Source organism: Netta rufina, assembly GCF_964035555.1.
Source record: "Netta rufina genome assembly, chromosome: 1".
Classification (NCBI taxonomy): Eukaryota; Metazoa; Chordata; class Aves; order Anseriformes; family Anatidae; genus Netta; species Netta rufina.
The window spans coordinates 133,412,286-133,431,441 of NC_140123.1; the positions used below are offsets into that span (position 1 = coordinate 133,412,286).

The 19,156-nt window shown below is 38.9% G+C and overlaps 1 protein-coding gene across 1 annotated transcript; it reads left to right on the forward strand.

Annotated features, from left to right (window-relative positions):
• Window positions 1-877: 877 nt before the first annotated feature.
• SAMM50 (SAMM50 sorting and assembly machinery component) lies at window positions 878-18,935 on the forward strand. Its single transcript, XM_084284202.1, has 15 exons — window positions 878-998; window positions 2,599-2,709; window positions 4,241-4,342; window positions 7,042-7,129; window positions 8,465-8,571; window positions 10,709-10,839; window positions 11,013-11,100; window positions 11,587-11,715; window positions 12,418-12,489; window positions 13,663-13,749; window positions 15,037-15,107; window positions 15,897-15,964; window positions 16,471-16,617; window positions 17,770-17,911; window positions 18,727-18,935. Exons 1-15 carry the CDS (start codon window positions 978-980, stop codon window positions 18,770-18,772), a joined length of 1,410 nt encoding a protein of 469 aa, XP_084140328.1. The 5' UTR covers window positions 878-977; the 3' UTR covers window positions 18,773-18,935.
• The last annotated feature ends 221 nt before the right edge of the window (window positions 18,936-19,156 follow it).

Consider the following 19,156-nt stretch of genomic DNA (forward strand, 5'->3'; position numbering starts at 1 on the left):
CTTAATACACCCTCTTTTAGTTTAAAACCAATCACTATTTTCCTGTCATTTGCCTGAGCAAAAATATGCTCTCCATCTTTCTTATGAGCCCCCTGTAAGTACTGAAAAGCTGCAGTGAGATCAGCCTGGAATCCTCTCTTTCAGGCTGAACAGCCCCATCCCTCTCACCTTTTCTTCATGGGAGAGGTCTCCAGTTCTTTGAGAATCTTTGCGGCCCTCCTCTGGACTCACTCTAATATCCCCGCATCCTTCTGGTGCTGGGGATCTAAAAGCTGGACACAATACTCCAAGTGGGGCCTCACAAGGGCAAGGGGGATGATCCCCTACCTTGACCTGCCTTTTTTTTTTTTTAAGCCAAGTCCTTGCCCACTGAAAGGTCCGCCCTTCACATCCAGTTTGAGAGATCTGGTTGTCATATGGGACTGTCAAAGGCCTTGCAGAAGTCCACCTAGGTGACAGGTCAGTCTTGTCACCTGATGCTGTCACTCTACCACTGAAGGCCCAGATTGGTCAGGCAGAATCTGCCCTTGGTGAAGCTTTGTCTTGCATGTACGTTAATGTTGCTTCTAGGAGGATCTGTTCCATGAACTTCTCAGGCACAAAGGGGAGGCTCCTGGTCTGCAGTTCCCTGGGTCCTCCTTTCTACCCTTTATTAAAAACAGGAGCAATGTTTCCCTTTTTCCAGTCATCGGTGACTCCACCTGACCGCCACGACTTTCCAAACACGACGGAGACAGCCTCGACGTCTTCCGCGGCCCCTTCCCCTCTACCCCTCCATCAAGCCCCACGACCCCGACCCCGCCCGTGTCCCCTAGGCGCCGAGCGCCGCCATTTTGCGACATCCGTGCGCCGCTGGCTCCGCCCCACCGCTTCCCCCCCGCCACCCAATGAGGGCCGGGGCGGTGCCGCCTGTCATGGCCACCCCAGCGCTGCGGCCTTGAACACCAGAGGTCTCCGTCGCCGATTCCGCCGCCGCCATGGGCACCGTGTACGCCCGGGTAGGGGCCGCGCCGCGGGCAGCGGTTGGGCAGGGACCGCGAGAGGGTGGCCTCGCTGCCTCCACCAAGCTCTCCCCTCGGCGACCTTCAGGCGGGTCCGGGTGGCGGCACCGGGTGGCCGAGCGGGTTCCCTCTGGGGGGGCACGGGGACATGGGAGCGGCCTGTCCCGGCCGGGGGCTGCCTGCGCTGACCTTGGGGCAATCAGGGGCCCCGCGGAGCGGCCCCGCTGTCCTTCCCTTAACGCGGCCCAGGGGAGCCGACCTGGAGACGCCTGCAATCGCGACGTGCGTAACTGCGGTTGTAGTCCCAAAGCAGAAGTGCTTCAGCCCTCTGTGCATCTTTGTGGCTCTCCTCTGGACCCGCTCTAAGATGTCTACATGCTTCTGTTGCTGGGGGCCCCAGAGCTGGCTGCGGCACTCCAAGTGGGGCCTCACAAGGCAGGGAGGGGGATAATCCCCTCCATCGACCTGCTTCTGGCCACCCCTCTGTTGCTACAGCCCAGGATGCAGTTGGCCTTCTGGGTTGCAAATATGCATTGCTGACTCAGGCCAAGCTTTTGGTCCACCGGAACCCTAAGTCCTCTCTGCAGAGCTGCTCTCAATGAGTTGTTCTCCCAGTCTGTGCTCATGTGTGGGATTACCCCGACCTAGGCGCAGCACCTTGCACTTGGCCTTGCTGAACCTCATTAGCATGACTTAAATTATATTTTGATACTTTTCTCCAATTTTTGGTTTCACATTCATCTGTGAATTGCTATTCAATATCATGTGGAGGCAGTGCATTCCATATTTGCCTTAGAGCTATTGAGAGCAAGGAAGGACTGTTTTAACTTGTTTCTGATGTGTAACAGGAATTTGCTATTCCAGTAATTCTTAAATAATGTAGCAAGTACTGAATTAGTGATTTAAGACTAAAAGTGTATTTACAGAGTTATCCAATCCTGGCTTCTGATTTTGCAGGTAAACCTATATTCACTCTTGCTTGATTCCATTGTCTTCTGTTAAGAGTCTTATTACTGTAGGGCTCTTTCAAGATAAAGCCATAATGTACTGCAAAACATTTTGATTACAACACTCACCTGAAGAGTTCTGATGGATGGGGACTGAGGTTCTTGAACATTACTCAGAAGGATGCTTTTAAAAGACATTAAAATACAAAAGTATGTAAAAATGTACGTAAAGCCAAGTAGTGCACTGAACACGCCTCTTTTCTTCATTGTTCATCCTTTGCACTCCTCTTGCTCCCAGAAACCCAAGCTAAGTGTTGGCTCACTTATTTTAAAATAATAACAAAACAACAAAAAAAAAAGGTACAGTTCATGTTTAACACAGGATGCATGCTTTACAAATAAGGTTATTCTTGGAAGAGGGCAGTATTATTTTGATAAATCATGGAAGCTATTTTTATTTCACTAAAATTGTCAGTAAGCACGTAGTTAACAAGTATGCTGGTAATTCCCCTCACTTTAGTTGTTCTGTTTATCTTTTTTGCTCCCCTGTGACCTGATGAACACAGGGTCAGGAACCATCATTTTTCTTTAAAGAAGACAACTTGCAAATCACGGACTATATTAAATGGAGCTTTTTTGTATACTTTCAGAGTTTGGAGCCCCTTCCAATGAGTGGGCCAGACTTTGGTGCCTTGGGAGAAGAAGCCGAGCTCGTTGAAGTTGAACCTGAAACCAAGCAGGAAATTCTTGAAAACAAAGATGTAGGTACCACGTCAACATCCTGATGTTTTTTTTTCTTAACATAAATGTCTTAGGGCACTTTCATTTTTTTCCTGAGGGAATTTTCTAAACTATGGTGTGAGATGTGAAAGAATTAAATTTAGTACCGTAAATTTAATCTGTTGTTGTCTAGTTTCTGTCCTTTTTTAACTTGCCACAGGGGTTATTATTAAGCTTTGAGCTAATAGACCTGTTTCTAGATGCTGATTTCTTCCTTCTTTCATGAGAGATTTCTGCCCTGCAATACTGTTTAGCAGCAAACTATGTAACAGTCCTTAATCTGCTTGAGTGCAGTATTAGGGGCATAGTTTAGTGGGGGATATTGGTGGTAGGGCAGTGGCTGGGACCAGATCTTGGAGTTCTTTTCCAATCTTAATCATTCTATGATTATATGTTTAGCCATGTTTTGGGTAAACGGCCACTGCGTGAATTATGTCACTATGGTAAATACTAACTTCAGCAAAAGATGTTTTTCTGTTCTATTTTGCTTTTTATTTCATATGTCTGCTTTGGCTCATAATAGTTTTAACCATACTAGTGGGAAGAGATGTCATGCATCATCGTAGTTTCTGTATAATTTTCCTTTTCCTTATTCAATTCAGAGTTACTGCCCTAGAAGCTTGGTAATATATATATTTTTAATTATTATTTTATTTTGTTTATTCCATATTTATTCTGATATTTTTTTTTATTATGCAATTTGCATTAATGGTAGGTTGTTCTTATTCTGCTATCTTATTCATTACAAATACATGAAGCATTTGCAGGATTTTTTGGTAGTTATCCCTAAAATTATAATACACTGAAAAGATTGGAAAAATAAAGGAAATTCAAATGCACTACTGTTATTGCATCAGCTAACCTGGAATCTGTTGTGATTTTTAACATAAAATGGTCTCAGTTCATGATACAAAAAGATGAATATATTTAAGAAAAGAGATAATGCTGTGATATTAATATGCACTTTAAGCTACAAAGCTCCAGTGGTAGTAAGAATTTTAATAGTTTAAATATATATGACTTGAGGTGGGTTTTGTTTTGTTGTTGTTGGTTTGTTTTTTTTTTTTTTTTCTTTCCTTATGTGTAGCTGATGCAAGAAACGGCTAACTACAGCTAAAAACATGCTTTGCCTTAAGTGTCTCAATATGTTAATATTATTTCTGTGGTGTCTTATTTCACCATCTTAACACTTAGGAAACCCCAGCAGCAATACTCCACTACTGTCTCTTCTGCTCTAAACAGTATTAGATTTGGTTATTCGAGTTTTTTCTCTTTACTTTTCTTGTTAAAGGAACAGTTTTCCAGAAACGTAGGTGGCACTGATTTCTCCTGATGTAGGCTAGCAGTAATCAATCTAGGAATATTCAGGATTTTTTTTCACTTAAAAAAAGTAATAATAATTATACATAAAAAAGTGTTGGTTTTTTTTTTTTTTTTTTTTTTTTAGCTGTTTTTGATGCTCATTGTTAGATGCAAGCTCAGTATTTGTGTTTCAACATCTGTTACCTTTAGGTGGTCGTTCAGCATGTACACTTCGATGGACTTGGAAGGACCAAAGATGACATTATCATGTATGAAATCTCTGATGTTTTCAAGGCTAAAAATCTCATTGATGTAAGTACTATAGTGAATGACACCTCGATTTAAAAATTCATGTTATGGTTTTCTATCTTCCTGCATTGGGCTTTTCTCAGATGTGATGCAACTTTGCCTACTTTTGTGATGATTCTAAACTTGTCATATGGAAGACAAACTTAAATGTGTGATACTATATTTTCTGATGTGTTTAGCTCAAAGGCATTGAGAGATGGCAAACAGTAATCGCATATTTTCAGCTTCACCATTCCTGTTTGAGAATTGCTAACAGGATAGGGGAGGTTTTCATAGAATCATAGAATATCCCAAGTTGGAAGGGACCCATAAGGATTATCAAGTCCAACTCCAAGGCACCTCACAGGTCTACCCAAAAGTTTAGACCATGTGACTAAGTGCACAGTCCAATCACTTCTTAAATTCAGACAGGCTTGTTGAAGTGACTGTTTACCTGGGGAGCCTGTTCCAGTATGCCGCCACCCTCTTGGTGAAGAGCCTCTTCCTGAAGTCCAGCCTAACTTCCCCTGCCTCAGCTTAACACCGTTCCCGCAAGTCATACAACTGGTATTTACTATGTTCAGTTTTGGGCCCCTCGCTACAAGAAGGACATCGAGGTGCTTGAGCGGGTCCAGAGAAGGGCGACGAAGCTGGTGAGGAGCCTGGAGAACAAGTCCTACGAGGAGCGGCTGAGGGAGCTGGGCTTGTTCAGCCTGGAGAAAAGGAGGCTCAGGGGTGACCTTATTGCTCTTTACAGATACCTTAAATGAGGCTGTAGTGAGATGGGGGTTGGTCTGTTCTCCCACGTGCCTGGTGACAGGACAAGGGGGAATGGGCTTAAGTTGAGCCAGGGGAGTTTTAGGTTGGATGTTAGGAAGAACTTCTTTACTGAAATGGTTGTTAGGCATTGGAACAGGCTGCCCAGGGAAGTGGTGGAGTCACCATCCCTGGAAGCCTTCAAAAGACGTTTAGATGTAGAGCTTAGGGATATGGTTTAGTGGGGACTGTTAGCATTAGGTCAGAGGTTGGACTCGATGATCCTGAGGTCTCTTCCAACCTAGAAAAATTCTGTGAAATTCTGTATTTACAGAGAATAGGTCACCTGTTTCTCCACTCCCCATCATGAGGAAGTTGTAGACCATTATGAGGTCCCCCCTCAGCCTCCTGTTCTCCAGGCTGAACAGGCCCAGTGACCTCAGCCACTCGTCATATGTCTTCCCCTCCAGGCCCTTCACCATCTTCGTTGCCCTCCTCTGGACACTCTCCAACAGCTTAATGTCCTTTTTATACTGTGGTGCCCAGAACTGCAGACAGTACTCGAGGTGAGGCTGCACCAGAGCAGAGCAGGACAATCTCTTCCTTCGACCAACTAGTAATGCCGTGCTTGATGCACCCCAGAATACAGTTGGCCCTCCTGGCTGCCAGGGCACGCTGCTGGCTCATATTCAACTTGCTGTCAACCACAACCCCCAGATCCCTCTCTGCGGTACTGCTCTCTAGTGTGTCATCACCCAGTCTGTACATATAGCCATGGTTGCCCCGTCCCAGGTGCAGGACCCAGCATTTGCCTTTGTTAAACTTCATGTGGTTGGTGATCGCCCAGCTCTCCAATCTGTCTAGAACTCTCTGCAAGGTCTTTCCACCCTCAACAGAGTCCACAACTCCTCCAAGTTTGGTGTCGTTGGCAAATTTGCTCAAAACACCTTCTACTCCTACATCCAAATCATTTATAAATCATTGAAGAGGACTGGCCCTAAAATTAAGCCTTGAGGGATCCCACTGGTGACCATCCGCCAGCCAGATGTGGCCCCATTTACCACAACCCTTAGAGCCCTGCCCATCAGTCAATTGCTCACCCATCGTATGATGTTTTTGTTTAGCTGTATGCTGGACATTTTGTCCAGTAGGATCCTATGGGAAACCGTGTCAGAAGCCTTGCTGAAGTCCAAAAAAATCACATCAATTAATTTCAATTAATTTGCTTAAGAAAAGTTACTGGAGCTCAGCAAAAATGACCAGTGTCAGTCTCTACAATGGATGAAAGCGTAAGTTAGGCTGTGTGTCCTTGCACTTCTAGGTGGTGATTCCTTCTGGAGTGCAGCTGGCAGTAAATTGTCTTGCTCTGGCTGTGAAGGTCAAGTACACAATGAAGACAAAATTCTTGTTTTGTGTGTTTTTTCTGACTAGATGTCCCTCTGTAGTGCTTGATTATGGAACTGAATTCATAATGAGATTCACTGGGTTTTATCTCCAGTTGGGGCAGAAAAAGAGTATGTGTGTGAAATTATGGATGAAGTGTGCGTGCCAACTTTTTAATTTAGGCATCTTTCCTTTTAGCACTGTAAAAAAGTGCAAAGGAGTCATTAAGTCTTTACGTGTAGGCTGGTCTAGATTTTAATAGATTAGGATAATGTGTTTTTTTTTCTTTTTTTGTGAAAAGCATGGGTCCAGTAAATAGATGTGTAAGATTTAAGTACTGAAACCAATTTGAATAATAGGTTTAAGCATTCTAACAATTAGGATGCAAGCTAGGTAGGAAATTAAGCCAGATGCTCTGGGTTTAATTTCTTGATAGATTTGAATGTTAAAGTGGGTTGTGATTATTTTGAAGGCACGTATATATCTGTGTATACAAAATCTGTAAATATTGCATGACTTAGCAGCATCTTGTTTTATACTATTTTAGTAAGCTGAAAGACTGAGCTATTTATCTCATCCTGTAGGTAATGAGAAAATCACATGAAGCTCGTGAAAAGTTGCTTCGTCTAGGAATCTTTAGACAGGTAGAGGTTCTGATTGATACCTGTCAAGGTATGTATTGCCTCATTAATTCTCACCTTTTTTTTCATACACACAGACACACATAATATACTTTTCCCTGTGCTATAGGTCAGGCATTTTTTGTGTATATAACTTATAAAGGTATATGAGAGAGCTTTGTGTATTTTAGGTATACGTGAAGGTGTGCTATGTATAAGAATGTAAGTGCCTACATCTGATATCCAGATGAAAAAGATGTATTTGCCTGTGGCTGCGCATATGTGTATAATTATTACTTGTATATTTGAAAAAATGAGTGAATTTCAAGCATTGAAATAATTACAGTACACATCCCTTAATGCAGATTTTCAGAGGAAGGATAAACGCTTGAGGAAGAGTTTGAAAGTACTTCCTGTACTTCCATGTATTAAACTCACTTAAGTGATATTATATCAACATATTTGTTGTGCTTAATGGAAATACTAGTAATTGTATCAATGCTTGTAATTAAAAATGGTCTTACACATATGGGGCAGCTGTGTGTATGCAGGTTGCTCAATAAGGCTCATTTGGCATCTCCAGTCTTGTGATCGCTTTGCAACCTCAGTGTTCTTTTCAGCAGAAAAAGGTGGCATTATTGAGAAGGAAATGCAGTGCAGTTGCACAGGCTGTTAGTGATGGGCTGCTGTCCCAGTTGCTTCAAGCAGAATTAGGTACCCTTGACAGCTGTGTTTTTTGAACAGCTGCCTCAGCCAGAGCCCTGAGGGAACCGGATGGTTTTTGTTGTCCAGCACTTAGCCACAAAGTGCTGGGAGCTCTGCTCTAGTTGACAGCGTTATTCTTGACATGTCTGGACCACTTTAATTTATATTTCATGTAACATAAGAATTTGTGTATGGCTTTGTTTTTAGTAGGTGGGTAATAAATATTGCTAATTCATTATTAAACTAGCAAGTTGATGATTAAAGCCAGATGCACTTTGATCGAAAAAAATTCTGAATGCACATCCAAACAACATCTCAAAATCATAGAATATCCTCAGTTGGAAGGGACCCACAAGGATCACTGAGTCCAACTCCTGGCTCCACACAGGACCACCCAAAAATCAAATCAGACCCCATGTCTGAGAGAGTTGAACTCTGTCAGGCTTGGTGCTGTGACTGCTTCTCTTCCTCATCCATCTTGCCTTCTAGACCCCTCACTATCTTTTCCTCGAGCTGTTTATCTTTGTAATGTTGGGGTTTTATTATTGTTCAATTCAACCAGTTAAAAAAAAATAATAAAAATCAAGTGATCTTATTCTGTGGGTTTGGATTTTTTGTTGGTTGTTTTTTTTTCTTTTTTTTTTAAGTAACCATCTAGAGATGATGCTTTTTATTTATTTAGGAGATGATGCCCTTCCAAATGGTTTAGATGTAACCTTTGAGGTAACAGAATTAAGAAGACTAACTGGAAGCTATAACACTATGGTTGGCAACAATGAAGGCAGTATGGTACGGATCATTTCAAATATTAATTGATTCCTGTTGATATTCCTCTTGCTTTCACATTTCAAACCTAGCAAGGAATTTGATGATTAGATAAGTGAGGACTTGATCCAAGCCAAATTATTTTCTTGATCCAGCTTTACTAAGGCTTTGTCAGACTTTTGTCTATGAAGAGCCTTTGTATTAGTCAGGCTTTCACTCAGCAAAAGCCTGTTTCACATGAGAGAAGAACTTTGTATAAACACAAATTAGCTGTTCCACCTCAGTATGTTGTTTTTTGTTGGTTTTTTTTTTTTTAATTCTTAAAATGAATTCAGTTATTTATTGATAGTATTTAAGATGCTTTATTTACTAGAGAAACCATTAAGCAGTTTGGCATCTAGCTTCTATGAGAATTATTTAAATGTTTTTTCTTCTCAATCAGAATACTTGAGGTTTGACTTAAAAATTGTTCTAATTTTTCACTTATTTTAGCTCACTAGTAGTTATATATATATATATATACATATATATCTGGGTTGCAGAATGCTAGGTTTTTCCATGACCATTATAAACCATGGGACTTACTTCCATTTTATTCACTTAAGAATGCATCAGATTAAAATATGGTGTGAGAAATATATACCAACTAACACAAAAACTAACAGACATACTGTTGTTCTGTTAACATGGCTTTAACAGTGGTGCTAGTTTAAATAGATCCTGCTTTCATGTGCTCATTCCTGTACCTGTTGTGCCTTCTCATGTGCACAGTTTAGCTCGTCTTGGGCCTGCTAGATAAGCCAGATCAAGGGACTCATCTTTTTCTTCCTAGGGGTATTTTTAACTGGATAAGATACTGCACAAGTCAGGTAGTGGTCTTTTGTGAGTGCAGGGCAAATAGTAACCTAGTGAACTGAGAAATGGTTATGCAGCTCTGCTGCTGAGATCAATGCTCAGGATATCGTGGTCTGAATGAAATTGGTACAGAATTCTGTAACTGGCTCTTACCTGACTTGGGGCAGTTCCTGGCGTCCTCTTGGTGAGACCATCCCTGCAGCCCCCCTTGCTATGACAACCTTGACACATAAACCCAATGCTCAGTTCTAGTGCAATTTGAAAACAGTCTGAAAACTACCTTGGTTTCTCTTTTTTTTTTTTTTTTTTTTACTCAGCTTCTCTATCAATTTAATTTTCATTTGTTACAGAGAAGTAAAACACTTGAACAATATAAAAGCATGTTCATGTATACACCTAATTGTGGCAGCAGAGATTGTTTCTTTAAGAGTTAAATTGATTTGACGTCTATTCTAATCCCTTAAATTCATCTGAAGCCTGTTGATATAATATTTTGTACTAATAGCCCTTTGGATTAGTGGTTTCTAGTTGGATAATTGCATAGTAGCCACCATCACAAAGTTCAGATGACTGATTTCCTTCCAATAGCTGTTAAGCTTTAAAAACCTGATCGACTTTGTCTTTTTAATGTTATTTTAAAATAGCACACACAACAGAACAATCCTGGATGTATCTGTGACTGGGGGAAACTCGTTCCATCATTTCTGCCAAAGGACCAAGTACTGTGAATAGGATACAGGGAATTTTTGTGTGAACGGGAAAACATTTAACAGTTTCAGTTCCAGTTTCTGGAAAATTGTGATGGTACATTGTGCTGCCGTCAGGACTGATTGCAAAAATATTTTGTTCCTCAAAACAAAAATTTGTAAGTGGCTCTGTATTGATGATTTTCTATTGGCTTCCTGCTGTGGTACCAGTGAACCCTACCTGGCAGATAGTTTTCCTGATGATCAGCTGGAAACTGCAGTTGCCAAATATTTGTTATCCCATGCTTCCAGACTGGCTGGGAAATTTTGCTTGAAATAATAGCAGTACTGATGATACAGAGAATGCAGATTATGTCGGCAGGTATTGGACAGGACTAAAGAATGGATGATGATACTAAACGTAACTTGTGCTACTGCAACGGCTGCCGCCATTGCAAAGAGAAACCTAATTTACAAGAACAACACATTCAGTTACAAGTATTTTTTAATGCCTTTATTTCACATTCTTAGGGTAGATGTGCATATCTTCACCATATGATTAAGACGCAATTTAGCAAACTGATAACTGTGTATTTTTTTTTTTTTTTAAATTTATTTAGGTACTTGGGCTCAAGTTCCCCAATCTCTTTGGACGTGCAGAAAAGGTAACCTTCCAGTTCTCATATGGAACAAAGGAAACTTCATATGGCCTGTCATTCTTCAAACCACAGCCTGGAAACTTTGAAAGAAAGTAGGGAATGCATTTCTAAGTATTTCTTTTTTAATGAATTTTTAAGATATTTCATTGAGTAATAACTAAAATTATTCGTAGATCTGTTTTTTTTTTTTTTTTTGGTGATAATGTAAAATTCCATCTACTTAAATATAGTTTCACTTGCAAATCTACCAGTAATATTGTTTCAGTTTTTCAGTTAACCTATATAAAGTAACTGGACAGTTCCCTTGGAGCTCTCTTCGTGAAACTGATAGAGGAATATCAACAGAACTTAATGTAAGTGTAGCAGAGGTGTTTGTGGAATACATGCTTCATTTACATTTGATTCAGCTCACAAATATTTGCAAATATATTGCAAATATTTGCTTTACTGTGTGAAAAATGACTGAAACACTTGTGCACAGGGCAAATTTGTTATTATTTAAAAGATGTCAATTTTAAAATGACAGAGGTAATACATTGTAAGTCTTTTCTAGAATGTAATTTTATTTTCACCATATAAAAATGCTCAATGTGTTTTTCTTCACATTTTTAATGTTTAAAGCAGCATTTTAGAAAGACAGGTGGTTGCCTCGCTCAATCTAGTTCAAGATATTTTTTTTTCAAACTCTCTTGGTTGGAGCAGAATTATTCCCACATAAAAAATTATTTCTCCCTGAGACAAAAAGTTTGGAAAGAAAAAGCACAGACTCGTGTATAAATAAGACTTGAGAGAGCCTTGTTTATTTTAATTTTGTAGCAAAATTGCCCTTTTTTTTGTAGTTTCCAATCTGGAAGACCAATCACACATTGAAGTGGGAGGGTGTGTGGAGAGAGCTTGGCTGCCTTGCTAGAACAGCATCCTTCTCCGTTCGAGAAGAAAGTGGACATTCTCTTAAATCTTCCCTCTCTGTAAGGCTTTTACTCATTTTAAATGTGGCATGTCTTATTGTGAGTAATCTCATATTTTTCAATGATTGCAAAGGAGCTTTTTGTCTTATTTCCTAGTAGGTAGTATGTTTTATTTCGGATGTCTTTTGCCATGCTTGGTCATTCATGCACTCACCCAGGAGGTCCAAAGAGAAGACACTTTGAAAAAATGACTGTTGCATTTTGACTGTTACATAGGCTGGCCCATTCTTTCTTCAAGGCTGTGTAAAAGAACCTCCTTGTCATTTGCCATCTATTTTCGCAGTATTATCTTACTTTGCAGAAGACAGTATCAGTAATGTTCTTCATCCTATGATTGTTCTGCTGTTTCTAAATACAAGCAATTTTTGACTGCTTGTCATCTTTGATCTGTAGGTCACATTGTAGGAGATGAATTTTGTGACAGTAACTGCAAATAGTTTCTGATACACACTGAGGCATTGTTGCCATATTTCTGATGTGTTCCATGACCAAAAATCATAAATATATATGATGTGGCCTCTAAAGTCAAAACGGAGTTACTCTGTTGGAATATTGTTTCCAAATCCATGGAGCTACACAAGCCTTAACTGGAACTGTGGCTGTCTTCCACTGTGTGCACAGGTTTTGATTGAAAATAATAGTGTCACTCTGTGGTATTCAATAGATAAGTGAACTGAAAAATAATTGGTTGATTCTTTTCAGCATGCCATGGTAATTGATTCCCGGAACTCTACAATCTTGCCAAAACGAGGTGCTTTGCTGAAAATTAATCAGGTAGTATTAAATCATTTATACATAATTGGATATTATGTGTGTGTTTGAGTAACTCTTATTTTATTTAACTACCATTCATATTAAAAAATGCCTGAAATTAAATTAATTGTAAATTGACTAAGATACAATGAAGACTAGTAGTTACTTTTTAAAAATTGTGATTTTTTAACAGAAGCAAATTTTCATTTGTATACCATTGGTAAAAAAAAAAAAATGCAGCTCATTGTGTGCCATTAGCACTAAATTATTTATTAGCTGAGATGCATTATCCCTGACAGTTTCTACACTAGATGGCAGATACTAGTCTCCTGTTTCCTGTCACTGCATGGTAAAGCTACCAGACTGTGGTCATATTGCTACTTACAAAATTCGCAAATCTTAGAATTAAAATTGAAAGATAGGATAAAAATAACTCTCAAAGGCACATACACATGTATTATTTTAACACAGAAAATGGTTTTTACTCTTGTTATCTTTAGACCTTTTAGAAAAGCTAGCTTTTCTGCTGTATGGGTTAATGCTTCAGAAGCATTAACTTCTGGAGTGTTTCAGAAGCAAGCTGCTTTGAAATGCCGTTGGAAGTAGAAGTGCTGCTGTTCTGTAAGCAGCAGTGAACTATTCTGATTAAGGAAGGTGGTTCTAATTCGGAATTTAGTTAGCATATTGTTACATGCTGCCTGTAACGCTGCTTCAGTCACTTATTCTATTCAGCTAGTGTTGGTGTAATACAGTCATTTGTCTTTGGCTTTTCAGCCCTGTTTTAGTGCATATGAAATCTCAGGTCCTAGGTAAATAAAATGAGGTTTGATTTCAGGTGCTGAATTTTCAAGCTCCATTCTCTTGTATCCTCATTTATGGAAATGGTTTAGAAAGCAACAGCCTTATACAGTATTTGGGAGAAAGAAAATGGTTAGAAAATTGAAATTTTTTTAATGCCTTATACAGTAAATTTTCTAATAGCCTTATACAGCAAATGGGGGAAAGAAAATGATTAGAAAATGGAAAGAAAAGGGTTATGTGTGTTTTTTCATTGCTCCAAAACTCAGGTGTCTCAATATCCAATGTCTGTGTTTCGTATTCAGAAAACACTGCTTATGATGATGCAGGCATGATGATTTTGTGTTGAAAGAAACACATAATACGCTTTACAACTTTAAATTTCTGTCTTTGCAGGAGCTGGCTGGCTATACAGGTGGAGACGTGAGATTTCTGAAAGAGGATTTTGAATTTCAGTTGAATAAGCAGCTTCTCTGGGATTTGGTAATTTTTTTAAAAGATATCTTATTAATTGAATTAACAAATGAGGTTACTGAATCAATCAGTGTCTTATGATGATTTTTCACCATGGATTAGAAAAATATGATGAAAGTGAAAGATTGATGGTGTAGATACTTTGATTTATATTTTTGGAAATTAAATATATATTTGCTGACCTTCAGTTGACCAAGACAGGATATCCTACTATGAAGTAATTCAATGACTTCTTGGCTAGATAAAAAGGATTTTGTTCTTCCCATGGCTACTAATATGAAATGAAAGCGAATGAAAGTGAAGCAAGTCTCATCATAAGGTGTACATAATTTTCTGTGATCCCTTGTCCATGAGTGTGGACTTGGGTACAACTGGCCTTTGCATGTGCTGTGTAACGAGATGTGCTTGTACCTCATGATGAGTTCACATGTGCTTATGACAGGGGAGGTGTCTGGGACTCTCAGGGCAGAACATAGCAGGAGTGGTGTGTAGACCAGGGGAATTATCCAACACTCGTAGCCTTGGTATTAGCAATAGATCTCACCATTTGGTAGTAGTACTTCTGCTTTGTACACAGACAAGAGGCAAATGAATAAATATGTTTGTTAGAGTATGTGGCTCCCAGGAAATAGATAAATAAGCAGTTATTACGGAGTCACCATCCCTGGCTGTCTTTAAAAGACGTTTAGATGTTGAACTTAGCGACATGGTTTAGTGGAGGACTTGTTAGTGTTAGGTCAGAGGTTGGACTTGATGATCTTGAGGTCTCCTCCAACCTAGACAATTTTGTGATAATGTGATATGGAATGTATGTCAACATAGTGAGTTATAAAAGATAGATGTAGTTTGATTTACTTACAAGGCTAATTTACAGGCAGGTAATAATTGTACTTTACTGGTAGCTATTTGCTGAACTTAGCCTTCTACAGGTTTAACATTGCCAGAAGTAATTTATGTCAACAGGTGTTGTCTTACTTCAAGGCGTGAAAATTTTTAAGTAAGTAGGAGCTGCATGAGTGTTCCCTTAGCTATTGTGAAAGTAGCTCTTGGTTTAAAGTCCTACTTCAAGGTGTAGCACTGCATAGTGTAGAAAGAGGGCAGCAATGAGTTTCCTGAAAATACAATTACTGAAGGTGTGATATCCATGCATGCACATTTGCAACTTTCTGTCAGACTAATGGGAGCTCTGCCTTCACTAAGCAATGGAAATTTACTAACACCGTTTTTAGGGAAACTAAATAATATGTATTTGTTAAAAAATAAAAAAAAAAATATTTTTATTTTTTTCCTCCAAAGGTGTTTTCGGCATCCCTTTGGGGTGGAATGCTAGTACCTATTGGAGACAAGCCATCCAGTATAGCTGATAGGCAAGTTTGTTTGTTTGTTCATTCTAAATGTTTCTTAATTTCTTGCAGTCAACCCAGGTAATGTATGAAAAAAATGGTATAGCAGAAGAGAGAAGCAGAAGTAGCTCTGATTTTGAGGATAATAAAATAAAATTTGCTTTAGTTGCATGTTAATAATCAAAACAAGTTTTCTGTTTTTCATTTTCGTATTGGGGAGGGATAAATTTGTTATTGCTAAGTAGTAGCTCTGCCTGCCAATGTTTGCAATTGCAAACGAGTATTTACCATCTCCAAAATTTCATATTGGGCATAGTTAACACTGTAGGTATCTTTACCAATAAAGTCAAGTTACATAATAGCTTTACTTCTAATTTTGCCTTCCAACACCTCCTTTTAAAGATCACTAGCAGAAAGCATTTAGATTTAAATTTATTTACAAGAAGTGCTAAATGTCAGTTGTGTTAACTTCGCATATAATGGATCTTAACTAGAGTATTTCTATCAAAATTCTTACAACAGATTGAGATTCAGGGTTCTGATTCTTCAGTATTGGGGTACCTTCTGTTTTCATCTTTGTAAATGATGGAAAACTAGTTTTGATGTTTAATACTTGATTTAGTTTGAAATTTTTGCTAAATGTGTCAGGATTTTGATTTTTATGTAATTTATTTTATTTCTTTAAGTGTACTGTACAAGGCTTTTTATAAGCTCACCCATAACTCTGAAAAGCAGTGTTAAAAGTATGAGTAGATAGTTTCAAATACACCCTTACAAGTAAAGCATTAACCTAAATTTGACTGTATTCACTAGGTTTTACCTTGGTGGACCAACAAGTGTGCGAGGATTCAGTATGTACAGCATTGGACCCCAGAATGAAGGTCTGAAACATTTAAATCCCACTCTTCTAACAATACTGGAAGTATTAGTGTGTAACAAAGACTCAAATTCTATCCTTTAGCTTTTCATAGCTTTAGAATAATTGCTCCCTTTTAGGACTTGTTAGGTCTTTGATCTGTCGTTATGTATTAGTTTCCAATGGAAAAAAGCCCAGTTGCTCTTAGTTAAGACATAGTTACATCTATAAAACAATCCTGTGTTTGTACTTGCGTAGGTTACTGTTACATTTGTTCTCTTTGTACTGACTTTAGACTTTTTGTGCATAAAAATACACACCATTTTCTAACATTTCTTAAAGGGAATTTCACCAGTGTATATTTTTTCCTAAAATAAGTAAGTAGGTGCCAGAGCTCCCTCCTCCCCTTTCCCTTCTCCCCCTTCCCTCCTCCCCCTTCCTTTAAGAACAACTTGGGGATGTACCTTTAAGAGCTGGGTCTTTTCTTGTATTTCACAGTAAATGCTTTGATTTCTGCATTTCCATAAATAGGTGATTACTTGGGAGGAGATGCCTACTGGGCTGGAGGCTTGCATCTGTACACTCCTCTACCTTTCCGGCCAGGTCGAGGAGGTTTTGGAGACCTTTTCCGAACACATTTCTTCCTCAATGCTGGAAATCTCTGCAATCTTAACTATGGTAAGACTCAGTAGCCTTGTAAAGTAGAAGAGAACTGTTATGAGTATTCATTCAAAAGCAATTTGTTTACTACCCATATTTTGGAGGCTGTCAAAAAGCTGTTGCTGTTAACTTGCATGTTTGGTGGATTGCCAGTGTTTTTGTTTTTGGTATTTTTTTTTTTTTACTCCTTGCATAAATCATAGCACAACTTATAGGAAAGAGAGCTAGGATGGCAACATCAGAATCTGTGAATTGCTGGTGTTCATAAACTAGTGTGGGGTAGTTGAATCATGCCTGCTGTCTTATAACATTCTAAAAGGAGACTGGAAAGTGATATTATAGTGATACTCTCACGTTTTTGGAGATGGACTAAATAAAAAGTGGTGGCATTAGAGGATAGAAGAAGGTGTGGTAGTTGAAGGGATTTTTCTTTGATGCCCAGCTAGGCCCCAAACAACAGTAACACCGGGCAAACTTCAGCCTAGTTTTATTACTGGGAGTGATGTTATATGGTACAGAATATCCCTTCAGTCGGTTTTGGTCAGCTGTCCCAGGTGCTTTCCCTCTGATTCTCATCCATTGCCCACCTATTTGCTGGGGGGTGGAATGACAGAGATATGGAGAAAGCCTTGGTGCTGCGTAAGTAATGTTCAGTAATAGCTGAAATATCAGTGTGTTATCAACACTGCACTGTTTACAAATCCAAAACAAAGCACCATAGCACCTATATGGGCAGCTATGAAGAAAGTTAACTCTATCTCAGACAAAAACAGTACAGGAATATTGTGATATTTGATATAGTCTCCCTTGCTTGATGAAGAGAGATGGCATCCGTGTGAGAGGGTTGTACTATATGCAGTGCAAAAAAAACAGATGAATCAGCTTTAAAACTAGCAGAGCTAGCTAAAGACTTTTAGTTCAGTTTTAGTACTCATTTCTGGATTCATGCAAGTAGGTACCCTGTGATGAGAAAAGAAGCTCAAACAGAATCTTAGAAGTGGGTAGTTTGAGTCTAAACTACTTGGCATTTACAAGATTTGTGGGTAATAAATTTTTAATCTTCAGAAGGTGCTCCCAAGTAGTCAGTCTTCTAGCTCTGGCATTCCAGCTTGTCTTTGAACATCTTGGCCATCTACTTTGATTCTTGTTCTCCTGGTCTTTTGCTTTTAGGTGATGGTCCCAGAGCTCACCTGCAGAAGCTGGCAGAGTATATCCGATGGTCTTACGGTGCCGGAATAGTTCTCCGACTTGGAAACATTGCTAGATTGGAACTTAATTACTGTTTCCCCATGGGAGTACAGTCTGGTGACAGGTTTGTTTTTTACAACAATTTCTTTAACAGTAACTAGTTTTAAAAGTGACTGCACTTCTGTCTGGTTTTGGCAGAGAGAACTGCTGTCTTTTATTTATTCAGTGACAGTTCAGAGATTTTTTTTCAATACTTGATGCTCTTTTCTTTCAGCTGGTTATATTTATGTTGGTTTCACAATACTTCTTAGCTTAAGCCTGTTTATATCAGGTTTCAGAGTTCATTTAACTTGACATCAGGTGTTGAAAAGTATAAATAGCTATGTAGCAGGTTTCATTTCTTTAGGGGAAATGATCACTCAGACAGCTCACAGGATTTTCCGAAAACAAATGATTGGATAAATAGCAAGCTCAATGTCTTTCCTTGAAAAATGAACACAAGTGTAACTGTATAGATAATGAGAAAGGGAGAACAACTTAATCTAATTTGTTAGCAACCAATTACCCTACACCAAGCAAATATTAAAATATGTAATAGAAAAGCTTAATTGGGGCTCTTGCCTGTGAAGTACCATGAATAGTGTAGGAGAAACTCTATTTTGTACAGGAATCAGATTATGTTTCTACGTGTCATTCATGTGAAATGTGAATGAATAACAGCAATTTGAAAATTATGGGCTTTATTTTACAAATGTAAGCACTCCATATGGATGACAGATTGGCAAAGCATTTATTTGAAAGAGCCTTTGTCAGCTGAAGTTTGAACTGTAACTTTCCAGAGACTGAAAGCCTTGGAAGCCTGGGGGTAAGGCGAATTAATTTTAATTTCATCAGTATGCTATAAATCACTTATGTTGTTTATTATTTGTGTCTTTTCAGGATATGTGATGGTGTTCAGTTTGGAGCAGGAATCAGATTTCTATAATACGGAAATTATTTACATCAGTACTACGAAGTTGAGCTCTGTAATTGAAATCAAGACTATACAGCTTGATATGGTCTATTTTTTTTCTTGAAATACTGATACACATTTGAGTGATTTACCTCAGACTCCACAAGAAACTATATTAAAAGAATTATGCTCTAAAGGTTCATTGTACCTCTGATTCTTATCAAAGATGGGAGAATGTAAGATTCTAGCTATTTTAGTTTTTACTTAGCAGTAGTTTCATAAAAAGTGAGACAGTTGTGTTGGAAATTGGTTCTTGAATACATTCGACATGACTGTAATTGTCATTGGCCTGCATAGCCTTCAGTCTTCCAACTGGAAGTCTCTCAAGTGCTGGGATGATCCAGTGCGTGTATGGTC